Consider the following 21,801-nt stretch of genomic DNA (forward strand, 5'->3'; position numbering starts at 1 on the left):
TCCAGAAGTAAAAGAACACTACATGGGTAGATGCTTAAGAAGAGAAGGTAGCTATAACCATCAAACAAAAGGAACATGCCATACGGTAAACTTTACAGCTGTCTCTCAAATAACTCTATTTTTCTTCATTTCCTGGTCCCTATTCAAGTAAATCAATGCTGGATTTAGAGTTGGATTTGGCTTTCCTCCTCTAAAATCCAAGCATGTTGTTTAACTAAATTTTAGAGTTTCTGTATTATATCAAGAAGACAATTGATGTAATATATAACGAGAGAGGAATTTGGGGACTGTCTTTGTCTTTCTTGGCTCTTTCCTTTAAGGTATACACCATTTCACAAACATTATTTATTATTTTCCACGATTGCCTTTTCCAGCATATATATATATATACAAACATTTCTCTGATAACACTTATGTTTGAGTCCCACACAGCCAATGAAGATCTGCCTGACAGCAATCCCTGGACACTCTGGAAAAGAAATTGGGCCATGCCTCCTCGACTGCGCTGGAACCAACTTACTCCGTTTCACCTGATACTTCGACCACAGCTTCGAGTACTGACATCAATCAAGTTGAGGATTTCAACCTAGATCTTCAGTCAAGCAAATCCCATCAAACATGGACTGGATATAATCTGTTAGAGACTTTCATTATACTAGCATTTTCTTCCCACAGAACCCCACAAAGCTACCCTTGTCCCATTTCAGCAGGAAGTAACTTGGAGGATGCTATGCCCCTGTTGCCCATTATTGTCTATTAGAGTAGTGTAAGCCTAGTTAGGAATAACTTTCCTATTGTTTAGGATTGGGATTGGAAGGAGGTGTTCAAGTTGGACACCCCTTTCAGATGACTTTAGGGTTTAGCTGAAATAGATATAGTTAGGATGTGCAATAGCAGATTATTGTATCTTCTTGTATTTCACCTTTATGATTGTTAATTTTGGATATTTTACACTATTAAGTTTTAATCCTCTTTTAGACTAAAAGGGGAATTGTAGGGAGACATTGTAACCAAGCCTCCTAAGGGCTGGCTACAGGTGTGCTTGACCATGCCTGTTAGGGTGTGGTCAAGGTGAGGTCAGGATGACACATGTTAGGTTCTTAAGGGGCTGCAGACACGTGGGGGCCCCTTCTCTCTGGCCTCCCTACCTTGCTGCTTCTGGGCACGCTCTGGCTTGCGTTTGGCTGGTATTTATCTGAATAAAGGTATCTTGAATCTACAAGGTATCTTGAATCTACAAGCCTTCTCCTTCATTTCTCTAATGGTTAAGATGTTCAGCAATTTCTTAAGTGCCTTTCAGCCATTAAATTCAAATGGATCAAAGACCTCAACATAGATTCAGCCACACTGAACCTCTTAGAAGAGAAAGTAGGAGGTACCGTACCCTTTCGTGAATTGGCACAGGAGACCACTTCCTGAACCAGTAGCACAGATACTGAGATTGACAATAAATGGGACCTCCTGAAACTGAGAAGCTTCTGTAAGGCAAAGGAGACAGTCAACAACACAAAACGGCAGGCCACAGAATGGGAAAAGATCTTCACCCACCCCACATCTGACAGAGGGCTGATTTCCAAAATATACAAAGAACTCAAGAAGCTAGTCACCAAAACACCAAATAACTCAATTAAAAAGTGGAATATAGATCTAAATAGAGAAATCTCAATAGAAGAATCTCCACCTGGATAATTTATTCAAGTGGAAACTGGCACTTGGTTTTGGACGATCTAATACTTTGTCTCTTTATTCTCCCATCTATTCCTTTTTGTTTGTTTGTTTTTTGTTTTGTTTTGAGACAGCTTTGGAGCCTGTCCTGGAACTCCCTATGTAGACCAGGCCTGCCTCTGCCTCCTGATTGCTGGGATTAAAGGCATGTGCCATCACAGCCCCACTCTTCCATCGGTTCTAAACTGCTACTGTCTCACTTGTTCAGACTCCAAAATGGATTGTTCCTAAATTGCTAACTTAGGACCTATGTTGGTCTCTTCTAGGAACTTGTGAGTCTGAGAATCCTTTCAATTTCTGTAGATTTAGGGTGTTAAGCCCCTCTACTTAGTGAAAGCTCACAAATGTTTCCATTCACATTGAACAATTAGTGCCCGAGGAAGGAGTTGCTTTAAAAATGAGAGACTGTTTTCTCTAGTTTCTAGAACTGTGAAACTGTGGATTGAGCAGGGCTGGGTATGGGTGGAGGGTCAAGGGCTTGGCACTGCTGTGGCTATGAGACTTCCTCAGGGGAAGCCCTTAATAGCCGCAGGACTGGTGGCTTTACAGAACAAATGCTTACTGATGATGCAAAGGACAGTGTGTGTGTGTGTGTGTGTGTGTGTGTGTGTGTGTGTGTGTGTGTGTGTGTGTGTGTGTGTGTTTACTGGGAATTAGTGTAGAGTTGGCCACCAAACACATCTGGTTGCAGAAAGCGCTGTGCAGCCATAAACTTGTAATGGCTGGAAATGGTGGGTGGCTTTCTGTCAGACAATAGGAACCTACTTTAAGTTAAAAATAAGGCCAGAGGATTCAGAGTTTGGTTGTTAGACTTCTGCTGTGAGGCACACAGAAGGGCTGCCAGTATTCCTTGGTAGGTCACTCTCCCCCAGGACATCCTCCAAGTGCCTGACTCAGAACCACATTGAAGGGGTAATTCTTACCAAAGCAGCAGGCAGGGAGATTTACTCACTTGTGTTAATGAGCAAATGCTTAGACAAGACCCTGACATTCCTAAGAAGTGAAAATGAGGCTGTTTGCACTTCTAGGGGGCACTTTAGATGCTGGCTAGAAAGCTCAGCATGACCACAGGCAGCTCAGGCTTGCAGAGCTGAGGAGCTGAAGCAGGTGGGGGATTCCTGACTGAGGTGGCAGGTCCGCCTTCTCCAGAGCACTGATATTGTTAGAGACAAACCAAGGCCAGTCTTATGGTAAGAGGTCACCACCAGGTGGCCAGATATGGAAGAAGTCTTGAATGTAACCATCTTTATTCTCCAAATTTCTAATTAGTAGCTTTGATGTTACTGCTTGGTAATATGGGCTTCAAATTTAGTTTTCTTTCGAGAAACATTTTTCTGAGCTTTCAGTGAGGCATGACCTAAGTTAAAAGATGATTGTCATGCAGAATGTTGTTTTCAAAATGAAAATATAAATGCTTCCTCCTGGTTAAGAAACTCAAATTCCCCAAAATCCAAACTGCACAAACTGCTCCCAGGCACTCGGGAAGCTGAGGCAGGGGGAGTCACAAGATCAAGCAAGTCTGTGTACTTATGAGGTGATATCTTGAAATACACAAATTTAAAAATGACTAGAGATATAGTTTATCAATAGAGTACTTGTTGCCCATGTGTGAGGCCTTAGGTTCAATTTCCTAGTGCCCTTAAGCAAACAGTATGGTATGTATATATCCTCCCACACTTGCTATGTAGATACACAGTATCATTTATATTTTTTGGCCTCAACCTCTGAAAGTAGCTGAGAATGACCTTGAATGCCTGATACTCCTGCCTTTATCTTTCACACTGGGATTATGGTTACGCACCATTATGTCTGGTTTATTCAGTGTTAGGGGCTGAATTCATGCCTGTGTACACACTAGGCAAACACTATCAATTGAGCTGCATCTTTAGTTCATGGTTCAGGGGCACTTAGCTAATGGATCTCCTATAGAGAGACTTTAGAGTGTTTGTAAATTTTAGTGAGAATGATGGTGACTGTGTTTTTATTATTAAATTTTTTCTTATCTGTGGGTGTACATGTGTGTGTTCATGTGTAGACTAGAATCGACATCAGGTACATTCTTTTCCTTGCCTCTATCTTAGTTTTTTGAGACAGGGCCTTTCACAACCCGGAGCTTGCAAATTCTGCTAGACTGGAAGCTAATTAGCCACTGAGCTCTGTTTCTGCCCTTCTGCTCCTCAGCACTGGGTTAATAGACACACATACCACTATTCCCAACTGCTCTTTGGGTGATGAGGACCTGAACTCAGGTGCCTTCGTGTGCATAGCATACACTTTATCTGTGGAGCCATCTGCCCAGCTCCTGACATGCTTCATCTTTTCTGATGGACAGATTTTTGGATGTGGACTGGCTGAAGCAGAGAGTAGATACATTAAGTTTGATCAATTTTGTCAGAATGTCATATATCAATTTATCAACTCTTACCGCTTTTGGTGTGTGACCGAGTACCCTTTCCCTTAAGCCAGCACCAGCTCTGGACAGTAACTAATCTTTGCTGACAGGGAAGACGAACTTAAGTGATGTTGATTGTACATGTTTAATAAATAGTGTATTGGGTTTGCTGACAGGGTTACTGGACCCTGTATTCTGTATGCATTTTATTCTTCTGGAAATTCAATATTTTTTGAAGTATTTATTTATTTTTTACCCACTGAATGATTAGAGTTTCTCATCATTACTGCCATTGTCACATTTTATATATGTTTAAGTCTTCCTGATAACAGTAGAAAACATCAATCAGGTTGCCATGTAAGTTCTGTGACCACTACCTACCCTCAATACAATTACATGGAACACTCAGTTATCCACTTGGTATCAGTATGCTAGAGATATCAGAACCAAGTATTCAGACTGGGTTGCTTAAAATAACAGAAATAGATCCTGCCACAGTTCTGGAGGCCAGAAGTATAAAATCAAAATGTTGGCATGGCCATGCGTGCTTGGAAGGTCTAAGGGAGGATTCTTTCACATCTTCTCCAGCTTCTGTTACCACCACACGTCTCCTGGCCCGTGTAAGCTTCTTCCCAAACTTGGGCTTGCCCTCTGCATCACTTCTCCTCATTTAACGATACCAGTCATTGGACCTCATCTCAATTTGATTTATATGTATACAATTTGATTGTATATGTATATGTATATATTGTATATGTATTCTATTTCCAAACAAGGTTATACTCAAAGATACTGGAGCTAGGATTTCAATGTGTTTTGGAGGTGGGACACAATTCAACTTACAACAAACCTACTAAGAAATAGATTGCCCACTAGAGACCAGGGCTATTGCTTGGCCATAGAGAGTTTGCCTGGTATGTGTAAACTCCAGTGCTGCACCTCAAAGGAACCCATTGACCTGAAATTCGTTGACAATACACTGCAGTGCTAGATAGATTGTTTTGTCAGTAAAGTGCTTGCTACACAGCGCAAAGACCTGAGTTTGTATTCCCAGGAAGAAAAAAAGCAGGGTGCAGTGTAGTCTACATGGGTAACCCCAGCATGTGAGCTAGAGGGTGGGAGGGCAGAAGGGATCACAGTTACAGGAGGTCCTCTGGGGCTTGCTGGCCAGCTCTTCTAGGCAATTAGTGAGCTACACTTTCAGTGAGAGAGTCTGTCTTGAGGACTTAGATGGAGAGTAGTAGAAGAAGGCACCCAGTGATGATTACTGGCCTGCACACACAGGTAGACATATGCAAATGCATCAGAACAGACATGGGCATACCTACACAGGGACCCATACACACACACACACACACACACACACACACACACACACACACACACAGTGTTTGTATCATCAGCATATGATGAACACTGTAAGAACTAGGACTTAGTCCGCCCTGTTGCAGACTCAATGTCCCCAGCATACTGTGCAGTGTCTCATAGGCAATGGACACTCAATAACAATTTCTGAAAATAAAAATTGGAGTTTATTTTGGGGGGGATCTGAGACAGGGTTTCTCTGTGTATAGCTTTGGAGCCTATCCTGGCACTCTCTCTGGAGACCAGGCTGGCCTCGAACTCACAGAGATCAGCCTGCCTCTGCCTCCCAAGTTCTGGGATTAAAGGCGTGCACCACCAACGCCCGGCTCAAAAAATTGGAGTTTTAGAACATTTGGAAGTTTAAACATTAAAAGATACACAAGATGTCAAGTTCTTTTTTTAAAAAAAATTTAAATTAAAACTTGTAACTAAATTACAAGAGACCATCTTAGCTGCCAGATAGGGCCAGCCACACATGTGCTTTAGAATTCCCTGGCATCTGTCCTGAGATGAGCCTTTCAAAACATGTGAACAAGCACTAAGAGTAGAATCCAATGTGTTCAGCAGAATTATTAGGTTGGATAAAACTGGAAATCAGTTAACAGAATCTTTAAGAAATCATTGCTTATTTTATTTTCTTTATATTGTTAAACATAATTGCCAATTATGGAAAACAAAGCCTAACCTTCAAAAGACAAGTATTGTAATTTCAGAAATGTATTTTCTAACATATTTAAAAATATAATCAATTGTCATTAATATAGGGCTAACAGCTTCCAAAAGATGCTACAGAACTCCATTAGTTGACCCTAAATGACTTGTTGTTATACCCATAGATCAGTATATGACGAGTACCATAGAGGCTCACAAATGGCCACAGAGCAGGGATTAACAGCTTGTAGAATATTCAGCCCTAAATGGAAAATTTATATTGCACCATCTCCTCCAGGCTCAGTTTTCACATGAAGAGGGACCAGAGAGACTATAAGAGACAAGGTGGTGAACAAATACAAGAAAAGTGTGTCCTCTGCACATAGCAGGACCACTGCACATGTGAACTTGAAGCAGTCATGACAAAGCCCCATGAAAATTCAAACCAGACATAAGCCCAGCAGGGAGATCAGAGGTGGGTACAAGCAAGGGACTACTAGCAAATAATAGTTGTTGGGAGAGGAAAAGTTTGCTTTCTTTAAGAGTGTTGCCATGGATGGGCAAAAGAAAGAATACAAGTTTGGTGGATAGGGAAGTGGGGTGAATCTGGGAGAAGATGGGGGGTTGGGTGAATATGGCCAAAACTCATTGTACACAATTCTCAACAAACTAATAAAAATAAAACAAGCAATCTCCTAAAAAATGATACACTTACCTTCTTCTTAAACCAAAAAGTTTTTTATCTAGTTGATATATTTTATCCTTCTGTCTTTTTCAGAGCGTCACTAAAGCCAGCGAAGTGCAGCCCTATTGGACTGTGTCTGCAACAGCTTCTTTGTGTCTTTTTTTTTTTTTTGCCAGTCTTAGATACACATACAAGTTGCTTTGACCTGACCCATCTGTCCTGTGATCTGTGGTTTCTTCACTGAGCTCTGAAGATAGAGATGTTGGAATTTACCCAGTGGCAGGAGGACCCCAGGTCTAGAATATTTTCAAAGGTATGGAAATCACTGGAATAGATCATTTGCAAAAAGCAAACATGTGAAGGTGAATTTTGCTTATCTGCAAGTCTACTGAGCTGAAATTACATTCTTTGGAAAATGGAAGAATCAAACCTAGTATGTGGTGCCATGTATTTCAGCTTTATAAAAAAGCCGGTTCATTTAAAGAACTAATTTGTGTGCCTGTGTGTCAAAAGCTAAATATAGATACACTCTGTAATTGTTTTATCAATGATCATTTCAGCAATTCAAATGAAAGACAAAGTCTGTGCAAAGTCGGCATGGCTCTTCTTTGGAAGCACAGGAATGACTTCCAGTTAGAGTTAGAACACACCACTCCTCCTGCTGTTTGAGTAGTAGGAACTGTGGTATGGAAATGCCATAAAACATCTAACCTCCATCATAGAATACAGTTTCAGCACAGGTCATGGCCCTCTGTACAGGAGACAGCATGATTTTAAAAGGGCTAGTTGCCAGGAATGAGGCTATCTATTTTTGTAGATAGCTATGAGCCACGGAAGGCCCAGAGAGAAAGGAGGGTTACCTCCAGCTTCATGGGACACATAATGCTTCTTCCCCTGCATGCATATTAGACTCAACTGGAGTATTTAGAAAATGATGCCCAGGCTCATCTCAAACGAATGAAATTATAATCTGAGAGTGAGGTGATTTAAAATGCAATTCTCCTTGCTTCTAGCACCTCACCAGCATCTGTGGACATAGAGGGGATGCTTAGAAACATCCTTTGAAGAAAGCAGTGGAGCTTGGCAATGCTTGCACCCTTTTCTGTCAGGAGCTTAGAGAACACAGGGAAGCCAAAATGCATAGTAAACACGTGTGACAATCACCAGTTATTCTACTAAAGAACCTCAGAGACACTCAATACAAGATCATCAGGCACAATAAGCAAGCCACCAGTCTATTCAAACTTAGAATGTTCGTCAGCATTATGGAGACGGAGAGGGAGAAAAAAACAGCAAAGAAGCTGCACACTGAATATTAATCAAACCATCATTAATGCCAACGTTTTGCCTTTGGTGGAGAAAGAGTTCAACTGGGGAAAAAACTATTTCTGAAGTGCCAGTGTTCAGAGTGTCCAATTGCATTTTTAATCTAAGTGTGATGACTGACACATTCTGATTTCAAAGCTTTTGAACACAAAATTGCTTTTGGCTCTAGCACCGAATATTAAGCAGAGTGTTTCTCTCCTTGTTTGATGCCAAGAACGAGATGTAGAAACCAGTTAAACTGCACTGTCCATCCTTTGTCTCTACAAACTTCAATCTGATCCAGGAAATACTTCTTAGCATCCTCCTCGTTCTTCCCCACTGTGAGGGCATCCCGGATATATTCAATGTCTTCTTTGCTTGTTAACTGGGGCATTCCTGTCATCAGCATCATGGAGAACAGGATGATCAGCAGGTTAGTGTGATGGCGAAGAGCTAGATAAGCCCTGACACAGACATCCTGGACAAAAGGGAGAAAGATGCTGTTATCTGTGTCCCAAGCTGGGGCTTTACTGTTCCTGTTTGATGGTGCCTTTGACTATGGTCAAGAGTGATTTCTGAAGAACCTTAGGCTGTGCTGGAATTCATATGTTACTATTCATGCAAAGAATTCTTTGTGAACAAGGCAGGTCTCTGCTTCAGGAAAAATCATGGGGAGAGCATAAACTACTATAATCTTGTAAGCATACCAGTGTGTGATGGCTAGTGTGCTCAAAGAAAAGGGACTGAGTCAGACAAATTGTTAAGGGCCATGGGCCCTAAACTATGGGTTTTAAAGCCCATCTCTGTAAACCCTTCTATGAGCCTCCTGTAACCTGTAATTAGATGGTTTGGCCACACGGAACTGCTAATTGCTTCTGTTCCGAGAAAGGGCCTGGGGCTTCCCTGTTCCACTGTTCTGGGGAAGATCACAAGATATTCTGGCTGATAAGAAGAATGCTCCAGCTCCTTCCTGTTATCCCCCGCCTGCCTAATTTCCTTGTTGCAGGGCTATATAAGCCCAGTCTGAACCCCAATAAATGGAAGCCTTGACAATGCATAGACGGACTCTGGTCCTCTTTCTTTTGCGCTGCTTGGCTTCCTTTCTTCTCCCGCCCATGACTTTTTCAGGCAGCCCCCCTCCGGAACCCTGAATGACTGACCCGCAGGACGGGACAACAAATCTCATGCTATTTGTCAGTGTACCTTTCAGAGTCAAGTTCTTTCCTAGGAAATTAAGGGTAGAAACACCTGTCCTACCTAAAGAGGCATGCGTCACTTTTGAACACCATATTGGAATCAATAGGCTTTACATAAGTGAAAGTAATGTTTGCCAAGAGCTGATGAAATACAAAGAAATCAAATGTGTTCAATTTAGCCCTCATATTTATTTTTTAATACTTTGTTTTTTTTTTTTAAAAAAAACAGAAGAATTTGCTTCTCACCATCTGATTTTCTAATTTGTTGAATGAACTTAGAAATTTGAAAGAGAGTGCTTTCAAAACTGATGCTGAGCCAGGCATGGTAGCTTAGGCCTCTCATCCCAGCACTCTGGAGGCTGAGGTCGGAGGATCATTGTGAGTTCTAGGTAAGCCTAGGCTACAAAGTAAATTCCAGGTAAGCCTGGTCTAGAGTTAGATCCTGCCTCAAGAAACCGAAAGGAAGGAAAGAAAGAAGGAAGGATGGATGGAGGGAAAGGAGGGAAGGGAGGGAAGGAAGAGAGGAATGGAGGAAGGAAGGAATAAATGAAGGAGCAAAAGTTGCTGCCGCCACAAACTCCTTTGGAGCAGGTGATGAGTCAGGCCTATCCAGTAAGCAGCAGGCTTGTCTGTGCTAAAGCATATGAAAAGGTAGGAGATGCTTATTCCTGTAAAATCAGAACTCATCCTTAAGAGAATGACCTGGAAGAGAGCATGTGCAGAAAACTAACACTAATGATTATAGATATAAATATTTCATATAAGATACTGAAAAAAAGAAAAAAAAACCCTTTCACAGCATACCAAATAAGATTTATGCCCAAACTAAGATATGCTAACCAACCTATATTAACATCAGTTTTTCATCTTTATGAAATATGAAAATTAATGACATTAAAATGTAACTGTGAAATACTGTATATTGTAAAATAATTTAAAAATTTAAAATACCAGAAAATAAAAAATAGAAAAAGAAGTGAAGCATAAAATCAGAAAAGTGGAGAAAAAGTATTACTATTTATAAATGATATGCTCTTTTCCATGGAACCATGAGGGAAAGAAAATTCAAATATTATTATAACCAGTGTTTGGTAAATTATGTTTTGTGTATTTGTGTGTGTATATACATGGAGGCCACATGTCAATGTCAAGACATTGGGTGACTTCCTCAGTCACTCCTTACTGTTTGAGGCAGAGTCTTCCTCTGGTCCTGGGGCTCAGCAATTCCTTTCGATTAGTTGGCCAGTGGACCCTAGGATCTACTCATCTCTGCCTCCCCAGCACTGGGAAGTTACAAGCTGTACCACCATGCTTTTATGTGAGTGCTTGGGAGCTAAACTTGGGTCCTCATGCTTGTTTGTGCAACAAGCATTTTCCAACTGAAACATCTTTCAGCCATGTAAACTTTTTATAAAACAGAGAACAAGAAATTAAAAAAATAATGTAAATACTAGCCATCAGTTGGCAAGTATCATGAAAAACAAAAACAGCAGTTGCTGTGTGTATTGATAACAAAAAGAAAACTATACCTAGGATAAACACATCACAAAAACATGCAGCACCCACTTAAGGAAACTGTAGAATACTACTGTGTTACATAAAGGAAATTTATACATGGGATAACATAGCATGTTCTTAAGGGAGAAAACTCTCAGGATATCTATTATTCTTGGGTTAATATACAAGCAGTGATATTTTAGTAAAATTTCTCACTAAATTCAGGTATGGGTTTTAGTTTATCCAGAAAAGTTAGGGTCTGAGAAGACATTTTGATAGATTATAGTAATAAGAATATGTGCTTGCTGCAGCAGATACTAAGACATCTTCTGAAGTTATAAAACAAAGAAAGGGTGAAGTAGTATCTATTGTAAGACAAGAAAATTTGTGGGATAGAATAAAAAGTGTGGAGACACAACTAAGCGAATAATAAATATGAGTGTAATTAAGATAAGTTCTGAAATTAGTGAGGAAAAATTACTGTTTTTATGAATGTGATCTGGATCTGTGATTCATTATTGGGGAAAATAAAGTTGAAATTTCTCTTCCTGGGACATGCCAAAAGGAATTCCAGATAAATCAAAGGTTGATTCATGAAAAGGGCAAACATTGAACTAATTGGGCATTAGGAAGGCACTTTACAAGGATAGAGCAATGCAGAAATTATAGAAATGTAAATGCATCTGATGAGAGCTACAAGGAATTATTAAGTAGGAATAACAAAAAAAAGCATTTATGAAATGTGACAGATCACTCTCCTCTCCTGACATACAAGCAAGGATGTATGAAAATTCACACTGTCAGACACAAGAGCAGACAATAAATCTTGGAGACTATGAATGTCATTAGTAAGCCAATGAGGAAAGCATAAAGCAAGACAGACGCATTCACAAACACAGTGGAAAGTTTTGTTCTCTTAGTGTCTTACAGATAGAATCTGTTCGTCCATCACAGACGATCTGAGGGCACAGGTGTGGCTTTACAGCAGATCACTTGGTAACTCAGCTGCTGTTGTGATAGGACTTAGCTGTGGTGTGCACGTCACATTTGTCAAAACTCAGAATTGTACATGTAAAGTAGGTGAAAATTTCTGTCTGAAATATGTTTCAAAAACCTGACTCTTAAAAGAATCTATGTGCTTCCCCCAGATACTTCTATCCTAGGAATTGAACTTTTATAAGGTTGGACTCCCTTTCAATTGATTTACCTTTAAGAGAAAGTTTTTGAGAGCATCATGCAAAGAGGTGGCAACCTCAGTGGCCGCTAACAGGAGACAGAATAGAAGGCTGAAGAAAACTACCTTAGTCACCTATTCTGAGACTCCGAGAATGGTTCTACAGAAGAATAAGTAAACATGTGACAGCCTGTTGTGAAGGAAAAAGTGTAGCATGTATGTAGTATCTTTGTCAATTACCACAAGATGGCTTTGTCTGTGTCTATTATTTGCCCTGTCCTCTTTAGTGCGAGAAAATGCCTGCAAGCTCAAGGAGAAAGGATTTGTTTTGGCTCATGGCTTCACAGGGTGGTAGTCTATCATAGCAGGCAAGACAGCACAGTGGGAGCTTGCGGAGGCTGCACCTCCACATCGCAGGAGACAGGAAGCAGAGAACTCAGGCTGGAATCAGAAGCAGATGTAACCTCAGAGCGCCTGTGACATGTGTCCTCCAGCTGCACCTGTGTCCTCAGGTTCTACAGCTTCCCCATCACTGCTGTTACCTGGGGCTAAGTGTCCAGACACGTGCAGATGGGGGACTTCTCAGTCTCAAACCACAGCACTGTATCATTTGCATGTCAGGCCTATGTCACACCGAAGAGTGGAGGGTAGACATTACTATCCAAGTAAAACGGCCCAGCTTGTTTTGATACAAGGAAGGCAGCTTATATAAAACACAGGCATAGAAGGCTGCCCCGACTGAGGGTGCAGGGTGTGTCAGTTCTCTTCCTTTCTGACCAGAACTCTGAATCTCTTTTTCTGCTCACCATGCAGGAGGAGGCTAAAGCTGTTCCCCAGAGCTTGTCTGGGCTGTTCCAGCTGCAGCCCAGACTTCTCCAGCACATTAGTGCCTTTGCATTCTAAATGATGCCCACTGATGTCCGGAAATAATTTTCTTTGCTCATCCAACCCACCGAGGCATCTCGAGTTTCTTAGTAATTACAGAGGCTAAGTGCAGACATCACCTTGGGCTACAGTCTCATTAATTTGCCAACTCTTGCAATTTTCACACAGACTTAGGGAGACATCTTTAGATTTGGAACCAGAGTATGCTCTGATTTTTAATTATTTTCTATCCTTCTATACACTGGGGGCTCCAGGCAATTTTGTTGCTATGTGAGCCCACTGTGAGGTCAATCTCTTTTTAATAGAATATTTTCAAGGAGGGAAATTAACCCCAGGAAAAGTTATTGTTAAACCTATCCATAGGTGCTCAGTAAATACTTTCAGGTGATGATAAGTAGATTCAACAATTCCTGTGTCCAAAGAGATACACAGAGAGAAAGGAGCCGCTGTCCTGCTTCTTTTAAATGTCACCCCATCCTGACAACTTAGCATCTTCTTGTGGATGCTGAAGTGTGAACTTAGAGCCTTATGCGTGCCTGGTGAGCATGGTACCACTGAGTGGCATTCTGGCCTGCTAGAATGATTTTTGTTGGTTCTAGCTTATTTGAGTAGTTCTGACTTTCACATGCAGGCTTGTCTATGAGAAAGAAACATCTTCCCTAAAACTAATTGAATATTTCCTACTTTGCAGGCTGGCTGCATAGACTTAGACTGAGAGCAGAAGTTGCTGCTCTATGTTGAAGGGAGAGTGGAACGGTGGCTAACAGCAGGGTCACACCTAGTTGTATGGACTCATATTTGGCTTTCTTATTGACAATCAGAGAAGTCATTTAATTCCTCTGGACCTCAGTGTTTTCATCTGTAGGATGAGAGCAATAGTAACATCGATAGCCATTTTATATGGTGTGGTGAGATTTAAATGCTATGTCACTGGTTGATTTTTACTACTAAATACTACGAAGAGTTGCATCATTGAACACAGTTCTCATCAGGGCATCAGTTTCTTATGTAGACCACCTATCCAAAATAAGTCCTTAGACAATTCAGAGTTAGTGGCTGAAGGGTGTGAGTGATTAGTTTTTGTTTGTTTGTTTGTTTGTTTGTTTTTCATGTATGGGAAGGGCTGCCTTCACACAGGCCCACTGAGGAAACGTACATAGGATGTCACACACTGGGCATCTACAGCTGGTTCTTTTGCTTTGGGGGTCATGATTGGTACTGCTTCACCCACTCAAGCCCTGGAAGTTTCATTTCTGTCCTTTGTACTCAGTGGCAATGCTTGTGAGCCTGTGCTGGTCACACTTCTTCAGTTCAGAGGAATGTGGCTTGAGTGGCTACAAGGATGTGGCTGGGGAGCTCAGGGGAAAACCCAGAACACAGAAGTTACTGGCTGTCTGTCGAAAGTGAGGATTTTTTTTTCTTCCAGGGCTCAAACATTGTTCCTCTTAACTGCCTGTGAGAGGCTGTGTGCTATTGAGTGAAGAAGGAAAGAGTGGAAAACATTCCATTGCCACTGAGGACATTAGCGGGAGCACTCTCCATTAGCAGCTAATATATAGGATGAGCCTGCATAGTACACGTGCTCTTAATTTCATTGTTGTTTAAATGCCTTAATTATAGCATCTAAACCCTGAAAGAAAGAAATGTTTTACAGGCTACCACCTCCACACATCTTGGAAACAAAGGAATTCATTACCATTTCAGTACTCAAATCTTGACTCCATTTATTAATCACCCCACCTGCCAGTTCATTAAGCCAATTGACTTTATACATGCTATCAAATAATTCTTATCCACTGAAGAGTAGTTCTAGATTGCTCAAGGTTACATGGATACTTTTCTAACAACCAAAACCCTCAATTCTCCCCTAGAGATGAACTGTACATGTTCCCCAAAGAAGTGACATCAGAACTGTGAAACTGAAACTCCAGGCTGGGAGGTGGGAAAGAAAAACTGACAAATATTCATTTCTGAACAACAAATTATTGTCTCTGCTGCCAAAAAGACACAGTGAAGAAAAAACAGTCTAGTTCAAGGCATACATTATATATGTTTTAAAATAAATGACAGTGCATTGGTCAGCCAACATTCTTAGTACTTATCTTGATGAACCAGAAAAGATTATTGATTTGTATACCTAAACATGCAGGAAGAAGCACTCTGTGGTGAGTTTGAACAGAGAGAGTATCTGACCCTTAGCCAGTCATTTACTGAGATAGAATTAGTAGTTTCATATTTATGGACTTGAACATGACTCTCAAACTAGCTCTTTGCCAGGGAAAGGAATATAGAATCTGAGGCCAACAGAAGTTTCCTCAGAGGGTTATTGTAGAGAGCACACTTGGAAGATAATGAAACACGTACCTCATAGCATTGCTACAATACACACAGAAATCCTTTTAAAGAAACTAAACATCAGAGGATGACTTTGTTGACATGTTGAGTAGTGTTTAAAAGTACCAGGGCTCTAATGTCTTGGGTGTTGAATAATATTCCACGTAGGTGGAATCCCATAAATGTATTTATGAGTGTTCCAATACCATTCCTCCAGTCTTTGATTTGTATATTTTCCAGATTAAGTTCAACAGATAAACCAAGTCCTAAGAATATGAAAATCTCCTTTGTCTGAGGGAGATACTATATTAACATATTCAAACTCTTAGCCTTTTTTGCATACATCTTCCATGGAGAGATGGGAAGTACTTTGTCTTCATGCTGGGATGGGAGAGGCCCTGAAGCACACACAGCAGGGATTTAGTAAGTGCAATTTGAGCCCATGTCCTGTCTTATACAAGGTGAACACAGCAGGTAATAGAGATAACTAGGGGTCAGACCTCCCATGCAAAGGAAAAGAAGTTCAAGAGAGGAAGATGACCACACAGAAGAGTGTCTGAGGGAGGGCAAGGTCTCCATTATGCCTTCTGCTAGGCTTAGTGAGGACAGTTGTGTTTCCAGAGAAACAAAGCAAGAGGTCAGCCTTCTACTCCTAGAGCAGGTAGAGATGCTGAGGCAGAAACAGAACAACCCAGAAGCTAGTCAGCCTGACTCTTAAAGACATAGAACTTCAGGTTCTTAGCTATTCCCAGAGTCAGGCTCTGTACTGAGTCTGGCCATATGCTTGCACCTGTAGGCTGAAGGCCTGGTGCAGTCTGATATGGGGACAAGATGGCAGGTATATGAAACAGAGCAGACCGGCAACACTGGTAAGAAAACTTCAATCAGTGTAGATCAAAGTAACCAGTTCTGGGCTTCCTAGGAAATTCTTCTTAACAGTGATGTCTAGGGGCAAGTACCTTTAGGGACCCTCCTCACACTGTCTTTGCTGCACAAACAGTGCTGTTTGGCACTCCAGATGACCAGCTTTCATTTGCTCAGTGCCTGCATTGGGCAAAGACTATCTTCCTTTCCACATATCTGGCCATAGAATGAACTTGTATTGAACATGTCCTATAGGAATGTATCCCATATCCTGCTCTGGGTGTAGATGTGTGCTTTGCTACACACACACACACACACACACACACACACACACACACACACTACACACACATACACACACACACACACACACACACACCACACACTACACACACATACACACACACACACACACACACACACACACACACACACACCAGGCACATATATGTACAGGAGCTTGGTAAATAGTCCAGATAGTCCAGGCTGACCTCAAACCTATTATTCTTCTGCTCCAACCACCCATTGTCAATTTCTTACATTACTTTTTTTTCCTTCAAGACAGGGTTTCTCTGCTTAGGAAAAAAACAAAAAACAAAAAACAAAAAAACTAATGCAATTCTTACTAAAATAAACAGGAATCTAAATTTCATTTGCCCTTGATTTAAATAAATTTGTATGTTATATATGTTTATAGCTATTCGCTGAAATTTAAAGTATAGTGATATTGAAGCAGGATAGAGAGAGAAAATTACAGGGACATGGTAACCACCCCAGAGTCTGATCAAAGCCTCTTCTTAAATGACATACAGGAATCGAAGGATGGTTAATATATGCTATGAATGGTAATGACTTGCAGACAGTATTCTTTTCATATACAGATATTTTATATTAAAAAGCAAGGAGCCATGCTGGAGACTCAGTACCTGGTGTTGGATTTAGCCTCGTTGCTATACCAACATTTTCTGGGAACCTTAAACAAGACTGTCGACTTCATTTAGAGTGAAGATGCCCTGCCTTCCTGTAGATTCTAGACTTGTTCTTTATCCATTGCTTCACACAACTCAGGAGCCATCCTGTGACCTGAGGTCCCTTAACAACCTTAGAACACAGCAGCTTCAAGAATGCCAGAGCCTATATATGTTTTTGAAGACCATGAAGGTCAGCTCTTAGGCCCACACCTGCGCTCAGGATACACTCATTACAGCACCTTTCTTTTTCTTAATGACCATGCTTAAAATCTCCATTAAAATATCTTTAATTAACTTCAACCCTCTTTCATAATTGCTTGTCCTCAGAATATTTTCTGCATTGAAGCCAAAGATCTGCTTTTGTCTGGGTTGCAGCCCCTGAAAGATGGAAGGAATGTTGAAGAGATGGCCCTGAAAGCCTGGCAACCTGAGTTTGATTCCAAAACCCACATGAAGATGGGAGGATAGAACTGGCTCCCAGGAGTTGTTCTCTGAACTCCGCACACATACCATGGCATGGACACACAATAGGAACAAAATAAAATAACACTTAAGGATTGAAGCAACCTCTTAAGCTGTTTTTAGCACACTGCTCCACTTCTGTTCTTGCCACTGCTGTCAGTATAAAACAAGTTGCCAATGTGCTAAGAACTGTTTACCTTGTTTAAAAAATATCTGGTCAGTCAAAGAGATGGAAATTGTCATCATTAAAGTACATTTAACCCCTGCCTGTGGGAGGCTGCCCTGGAGACTGTAGATGTTCATAGATTCTAATGATGAGCCTCAGTTTTGTGTCTCTGCCTAACCATGGTTTGTCCCTAATGCCCACCCCCACCCCACCATCCTGCTGAAGTAACTGATGGATACGAGCCCAGGTTCGGCCAGATGCCTTGGATAGGAGAGAGTGGGGCAGACGAAGCGCTGCCATCCTCTTTGCTATCCCCAGTCCCATGGGCTCACATGTTTATGTTGTATATGAAGAAGATTCACTTCACTCTTGACAAAAAGTGGGTCATCTTTTCTCTACCCTGCCTAATAGGTAATTCATCCTGTGGTCAAAACTAACAAAGGGACTTTTATTTCAAAGTGCAAATGTGTACATTTCCTAGTTTGCGTGAACATGATGGCTTTCTTACAGCAGACTCTGAGATATTGCTGAGAGAATTTATGGATGTAATTCCTGGGGTAGAATGACTTTTTCAATAACAAGTATAAAATAAAGAAACACAAAACTCTGAATTATCAGTATGAGAAGAAAGGAGAAAGAAAGAAAGAAAGAAAGAAAGAAAGAAAGAAAGAAAAGCAAAAGCAAATTTGCCCAAGTCCAGAGTTAAAGATGAAGCTCAGTTGTCTGTCTTTGTCAAGGTTGGAAATTCTTCATGCAGATATTTCCTGCTTCAGTGAATAACTTTCTCTTGATATGAGTGAAGAGGGTACATGGGGGGCAGGGTGGGGTGAACAGGTAGAGGTGGGTGAAGAGGGTGAATGGGGGATGGGGTGGTGGGTGAAGAGGGTGAATGGTAGTGGGGTGAGATCAGGTAGGGGTGGGTGAAGAGGGTGCATAGGGGTGGGGTGAGAACAGGTAGAGGTGGGTGAAGAACTGTCTCTAACATAACAGGCTACTTTGTCATGTTTTACATATTGTCTGAGCCTTCATTTCAAAAACGGTTTCTTCAACATTTCCAAGGTGTGAGCATTTGCCTGACTGATGTCAGCAATGTTTCTGCTGTTGTGGAACTAATCAGTCTGCAGATTTCACTGCAATAATGATAAGTCATGGGGCTGATGATCTTGGTCTGGAGCCTTCAGAGCTGTGAACTAAATTAAAGCTTTCTCTTTATAATACTAACTAAATGAATAGTACCTAAAAAAAAAAAAAAACCGTAAGTAAGCCATGTTCCTTCTTTACAGATGAGAAAGCAAGGCTCTGAAAAGATGAGTAACTGTCATTCTGGACACAGCTGGGAAGCATACTCAAGTCTGCCGGATACAAAGGCTGCCTGTGATCCCTGTGTTATGGCCATTGTGTAGGTAATACTCTTAGGTGTGTAAAATGCTGGCTAGTCTTCTGAACACAGAGGTGTAAAGCACAATTCACAGAGGTGTGCTTTGGGTGATACATACTATATAAATATCGTGTGATTGAGAGGGTAGGGGTTAATGGCTTAAGAAACATGCTTTGGCCACAAAGAATGAAGAAATGTTCTCAGACCAAAGAGCACAAACTTGAGGAAACTTCCTGCACAGGTGTTGCATTGAGTGAATATTGCTGGGAGAGGCAGGGAGCTTCTCCTGGCTTCCTCATTATAAAAATCTTCTCATCACAAATGTTTTTTTTTTTTAAACTGAAAAACCATGGTAGAAGCAACAAAGAAAGCTAAAGGGGGGAGCTGCTGGGATGTGGTGGAGTGACATGAACTCTGTGGTTTCATAAACACATCATCAGCAACTGGACAAGGACTAGGGAACATCACTCACTGGCAAAAGAAAGGGGCTGTGTGTTAATAGGAAAGAAAGGACCATGATGAAGGTAAAATTCCATGCATTTGTTTGATGCTCTCAGCTACTATTTGCTATTGTCATGTCTTGCACAAAGCTAGTCAAATCAACTCTATTCTCAAGAGAGTAAAACTGAATGTTTTCCCTTCTTTAAATAGTGAAATTCTTCCACCCTTGATCTCCTGAAAACTGCCTGAACTCAAGTGTATGCAGAAAAACACATACCTACATTCCTAAAGCCATCTGACCAGAAAAGATGCATCTCATCATTACTAGTCAGACAACCAGCCAGTGGATCAGAAATACCAGTTACAGATCATCACACGAGTTCCCCTGAAGTTCAAGGCTCATGGCATCTTCCAAGAGTCATGCTGGATCGAAGGGAACCTCATAAAAAGCTTTGTCCCTGAGAGGTGGAGTGCAAATCAAACCACAATGAAGGAAGGTGACTATGTGCAGAGCACCCAAGGCAAAGGGACTTCTTAAGTAATCACTCTTGGTTTCTGTTTTGTGTTTGTCTTGTTATAAAATAGGTGTACTTACAATGTTTCTGAGTTGTGTTCATTCATAGTTATTATATTTGCATGTATAAAATGTTCTCGTTGTGCCAAGACACACAGGGGTGGACCTAGGCCCTATCCCAAAGGATACGTTGGACTCTGATGACCCCCTATGGAAGGCCTCACCCTCCAGGGGGAGCAGAAAGGATATGGGATAGATAGGGTTTTAGTTGGAGGGGGTGGTAGGGGAGGAGGGGAGGGAGAGGGAACTGGGATTGTCATGTAAAACAATCTTGTTTCTAATTCAAATTAAAAAAAAATCTGCAGAAAAAAAAATGTTCTCGTTGTGTGTTTGAATCTGAACACCCTCAAGAAGACTCCTGTGGGTCCAGGTGCCCACGTAAGAACCAGAGCTCACATAAGAACCTGTGGGCAGCCCATGAGACTGCCAGTGAAAAAGTGACTGCTCTTCATACAAACAAAGCCAGTATGTGCAACAAGAATTCCCTGTTGGTAATATAAATGCACACATAGTAGCAAAAACCAAGTGAAACACACTTGATGAGCCCTGAAACATACTTGAAGTTTGAGTGGCAGTCTGGAGTAGTTCAGTCTCCATGGCTGCCCTTTCTTGAAGCTGTCCTCATCACCAGCACCACCTTAGAGCCATCCCTTATGGGAAAGTTTTGCTTGCTCTTGGTTTTAGTGAGCTTTGTGAGCTTTGTGTGTACTTGAGGGACTCAATGGAGATAAGGAGGAGGAAGCAGGGTGAGTATGTCATAAGAGGAGCAAGAGGTGTGTTCTACAGTGTGTTTGGTTGGTATTGACAGTAGATGAGGAAGACAGGGGTGACATACCTGAAATTTCTGGAAGTGTGGGCTTGTTTTCTTTCCTGAAGTTCCCATCACAAACAAGAAGTCTGGGGTTAGGACAAATGGCACTCTCTCTTTGTTAATGCCCAGAAAACTTTTGTAATTCCCCAGAATGTGTCCAAAGTCTATGTGAAATAGGTTTCCTTAAGAGAAGAGATGCAAGACATCATTACATGGCATAAATACTTACAAACATTTTGTTTTTGAAATAATTTTGCAGTTGCCTGGAAATGAAGCATTTTATACTTTTGCTAGCCTTTGATACTTTCAGTCTTAACATGTGTGGAAGCAGCAGCCACAAGTATCCTTTGATGCTTGTTCTTTAGATGACACCAAATGTCATTAAAAAAATACTCGTCTCCAAAGCATTCTAGACAGGTCAATTAACTCTAGCTAATGTATGAGGATTATGTTTAAGGGAAGCCATGTCCTTCATGTAACTGACAGACTGATGTTGTATTTCATCCAGCAAGTGGGGGTGTTAGCTTTGTACTTTTTAGTAGTGGCACAGAAGTGCCATTTTGAATCCCTTTTGGGTCACTTTCTATCATTATCAGTAGGGCCACATTAGTTTTTATTTATTTGGTCTTTTATCATTTCTATAATCCACAAATATACTATTATTTTATGTTAACCCTGTTCTTGCAAAGAATAAGTAATTGGCTCCAAGATCTAGTGCTTTTTAAAAATTCTGTTCTTTAAAAAATTTCTGTGACAGAATCTATGTAGCACAGGCTAACTTTGAACTTGTGATCCCTCTCCTCCAGACTCTGGAGTGTTGGACTTCTAGGCATTGGTCACCATGCCTGGGAGACTATAAAAATGTGTTCAAATTCCACATATGAACATCTCCTTGCATAGTGATCATTACTGGCCACTGTCAGAG

The 21,801-nt window shown here is 41.1% G+C and overlaps 1 protein-coding gene across 1 annotated transcript in view; it reads right to left on the reverse strand.

Annotated features, from left to right (window-relative positions):
• Positions 1–6,975: 6,975 nt before the first annotated feature.
• The window catches only part of Pik3cg (phosphatidylinositol-4,5-bisphosphate 3-kinase catalytic subunit gamma), a 30,131-nt gene continuing 15,305 nt past the window's right edge, over positions 6,976–21,801 (reverse strand). The window contains exons 10-11 of the mRNA XM_027417004.2: positions 20,901–21,058; positions 6,976–8,601 (exon numbers count right to left, since the gene is read on the reverse strand). Coding sequence (XP_027272805.1) covers positions 8,323–8,601; positions 20,901–21,058 — 437 coding nt within the window. The 3' untranslated portion in view covers positions 6,976–8,322. The remainder of the gene's footprint in view (positions 8,602–20,900; positions 21,059–21,801) is intronic.

The sequence above is a fragment of the Cricetulus griseus genome, chromosome 5, assembly GCF_003668045.3.
Source record: "Cricetulus griseus strain 17A/GY chromosome 5, alternate assembly CriGri-PICRH-1.0, whole genome shotgun sequence".
In the NCBI taxonomy this organism is placed as follows: Eukaryota; Metazoa; Chordata; class Mammalia; order Rodentia; family Cricetidae; genus Cricetulus; species Cricetulus griseus.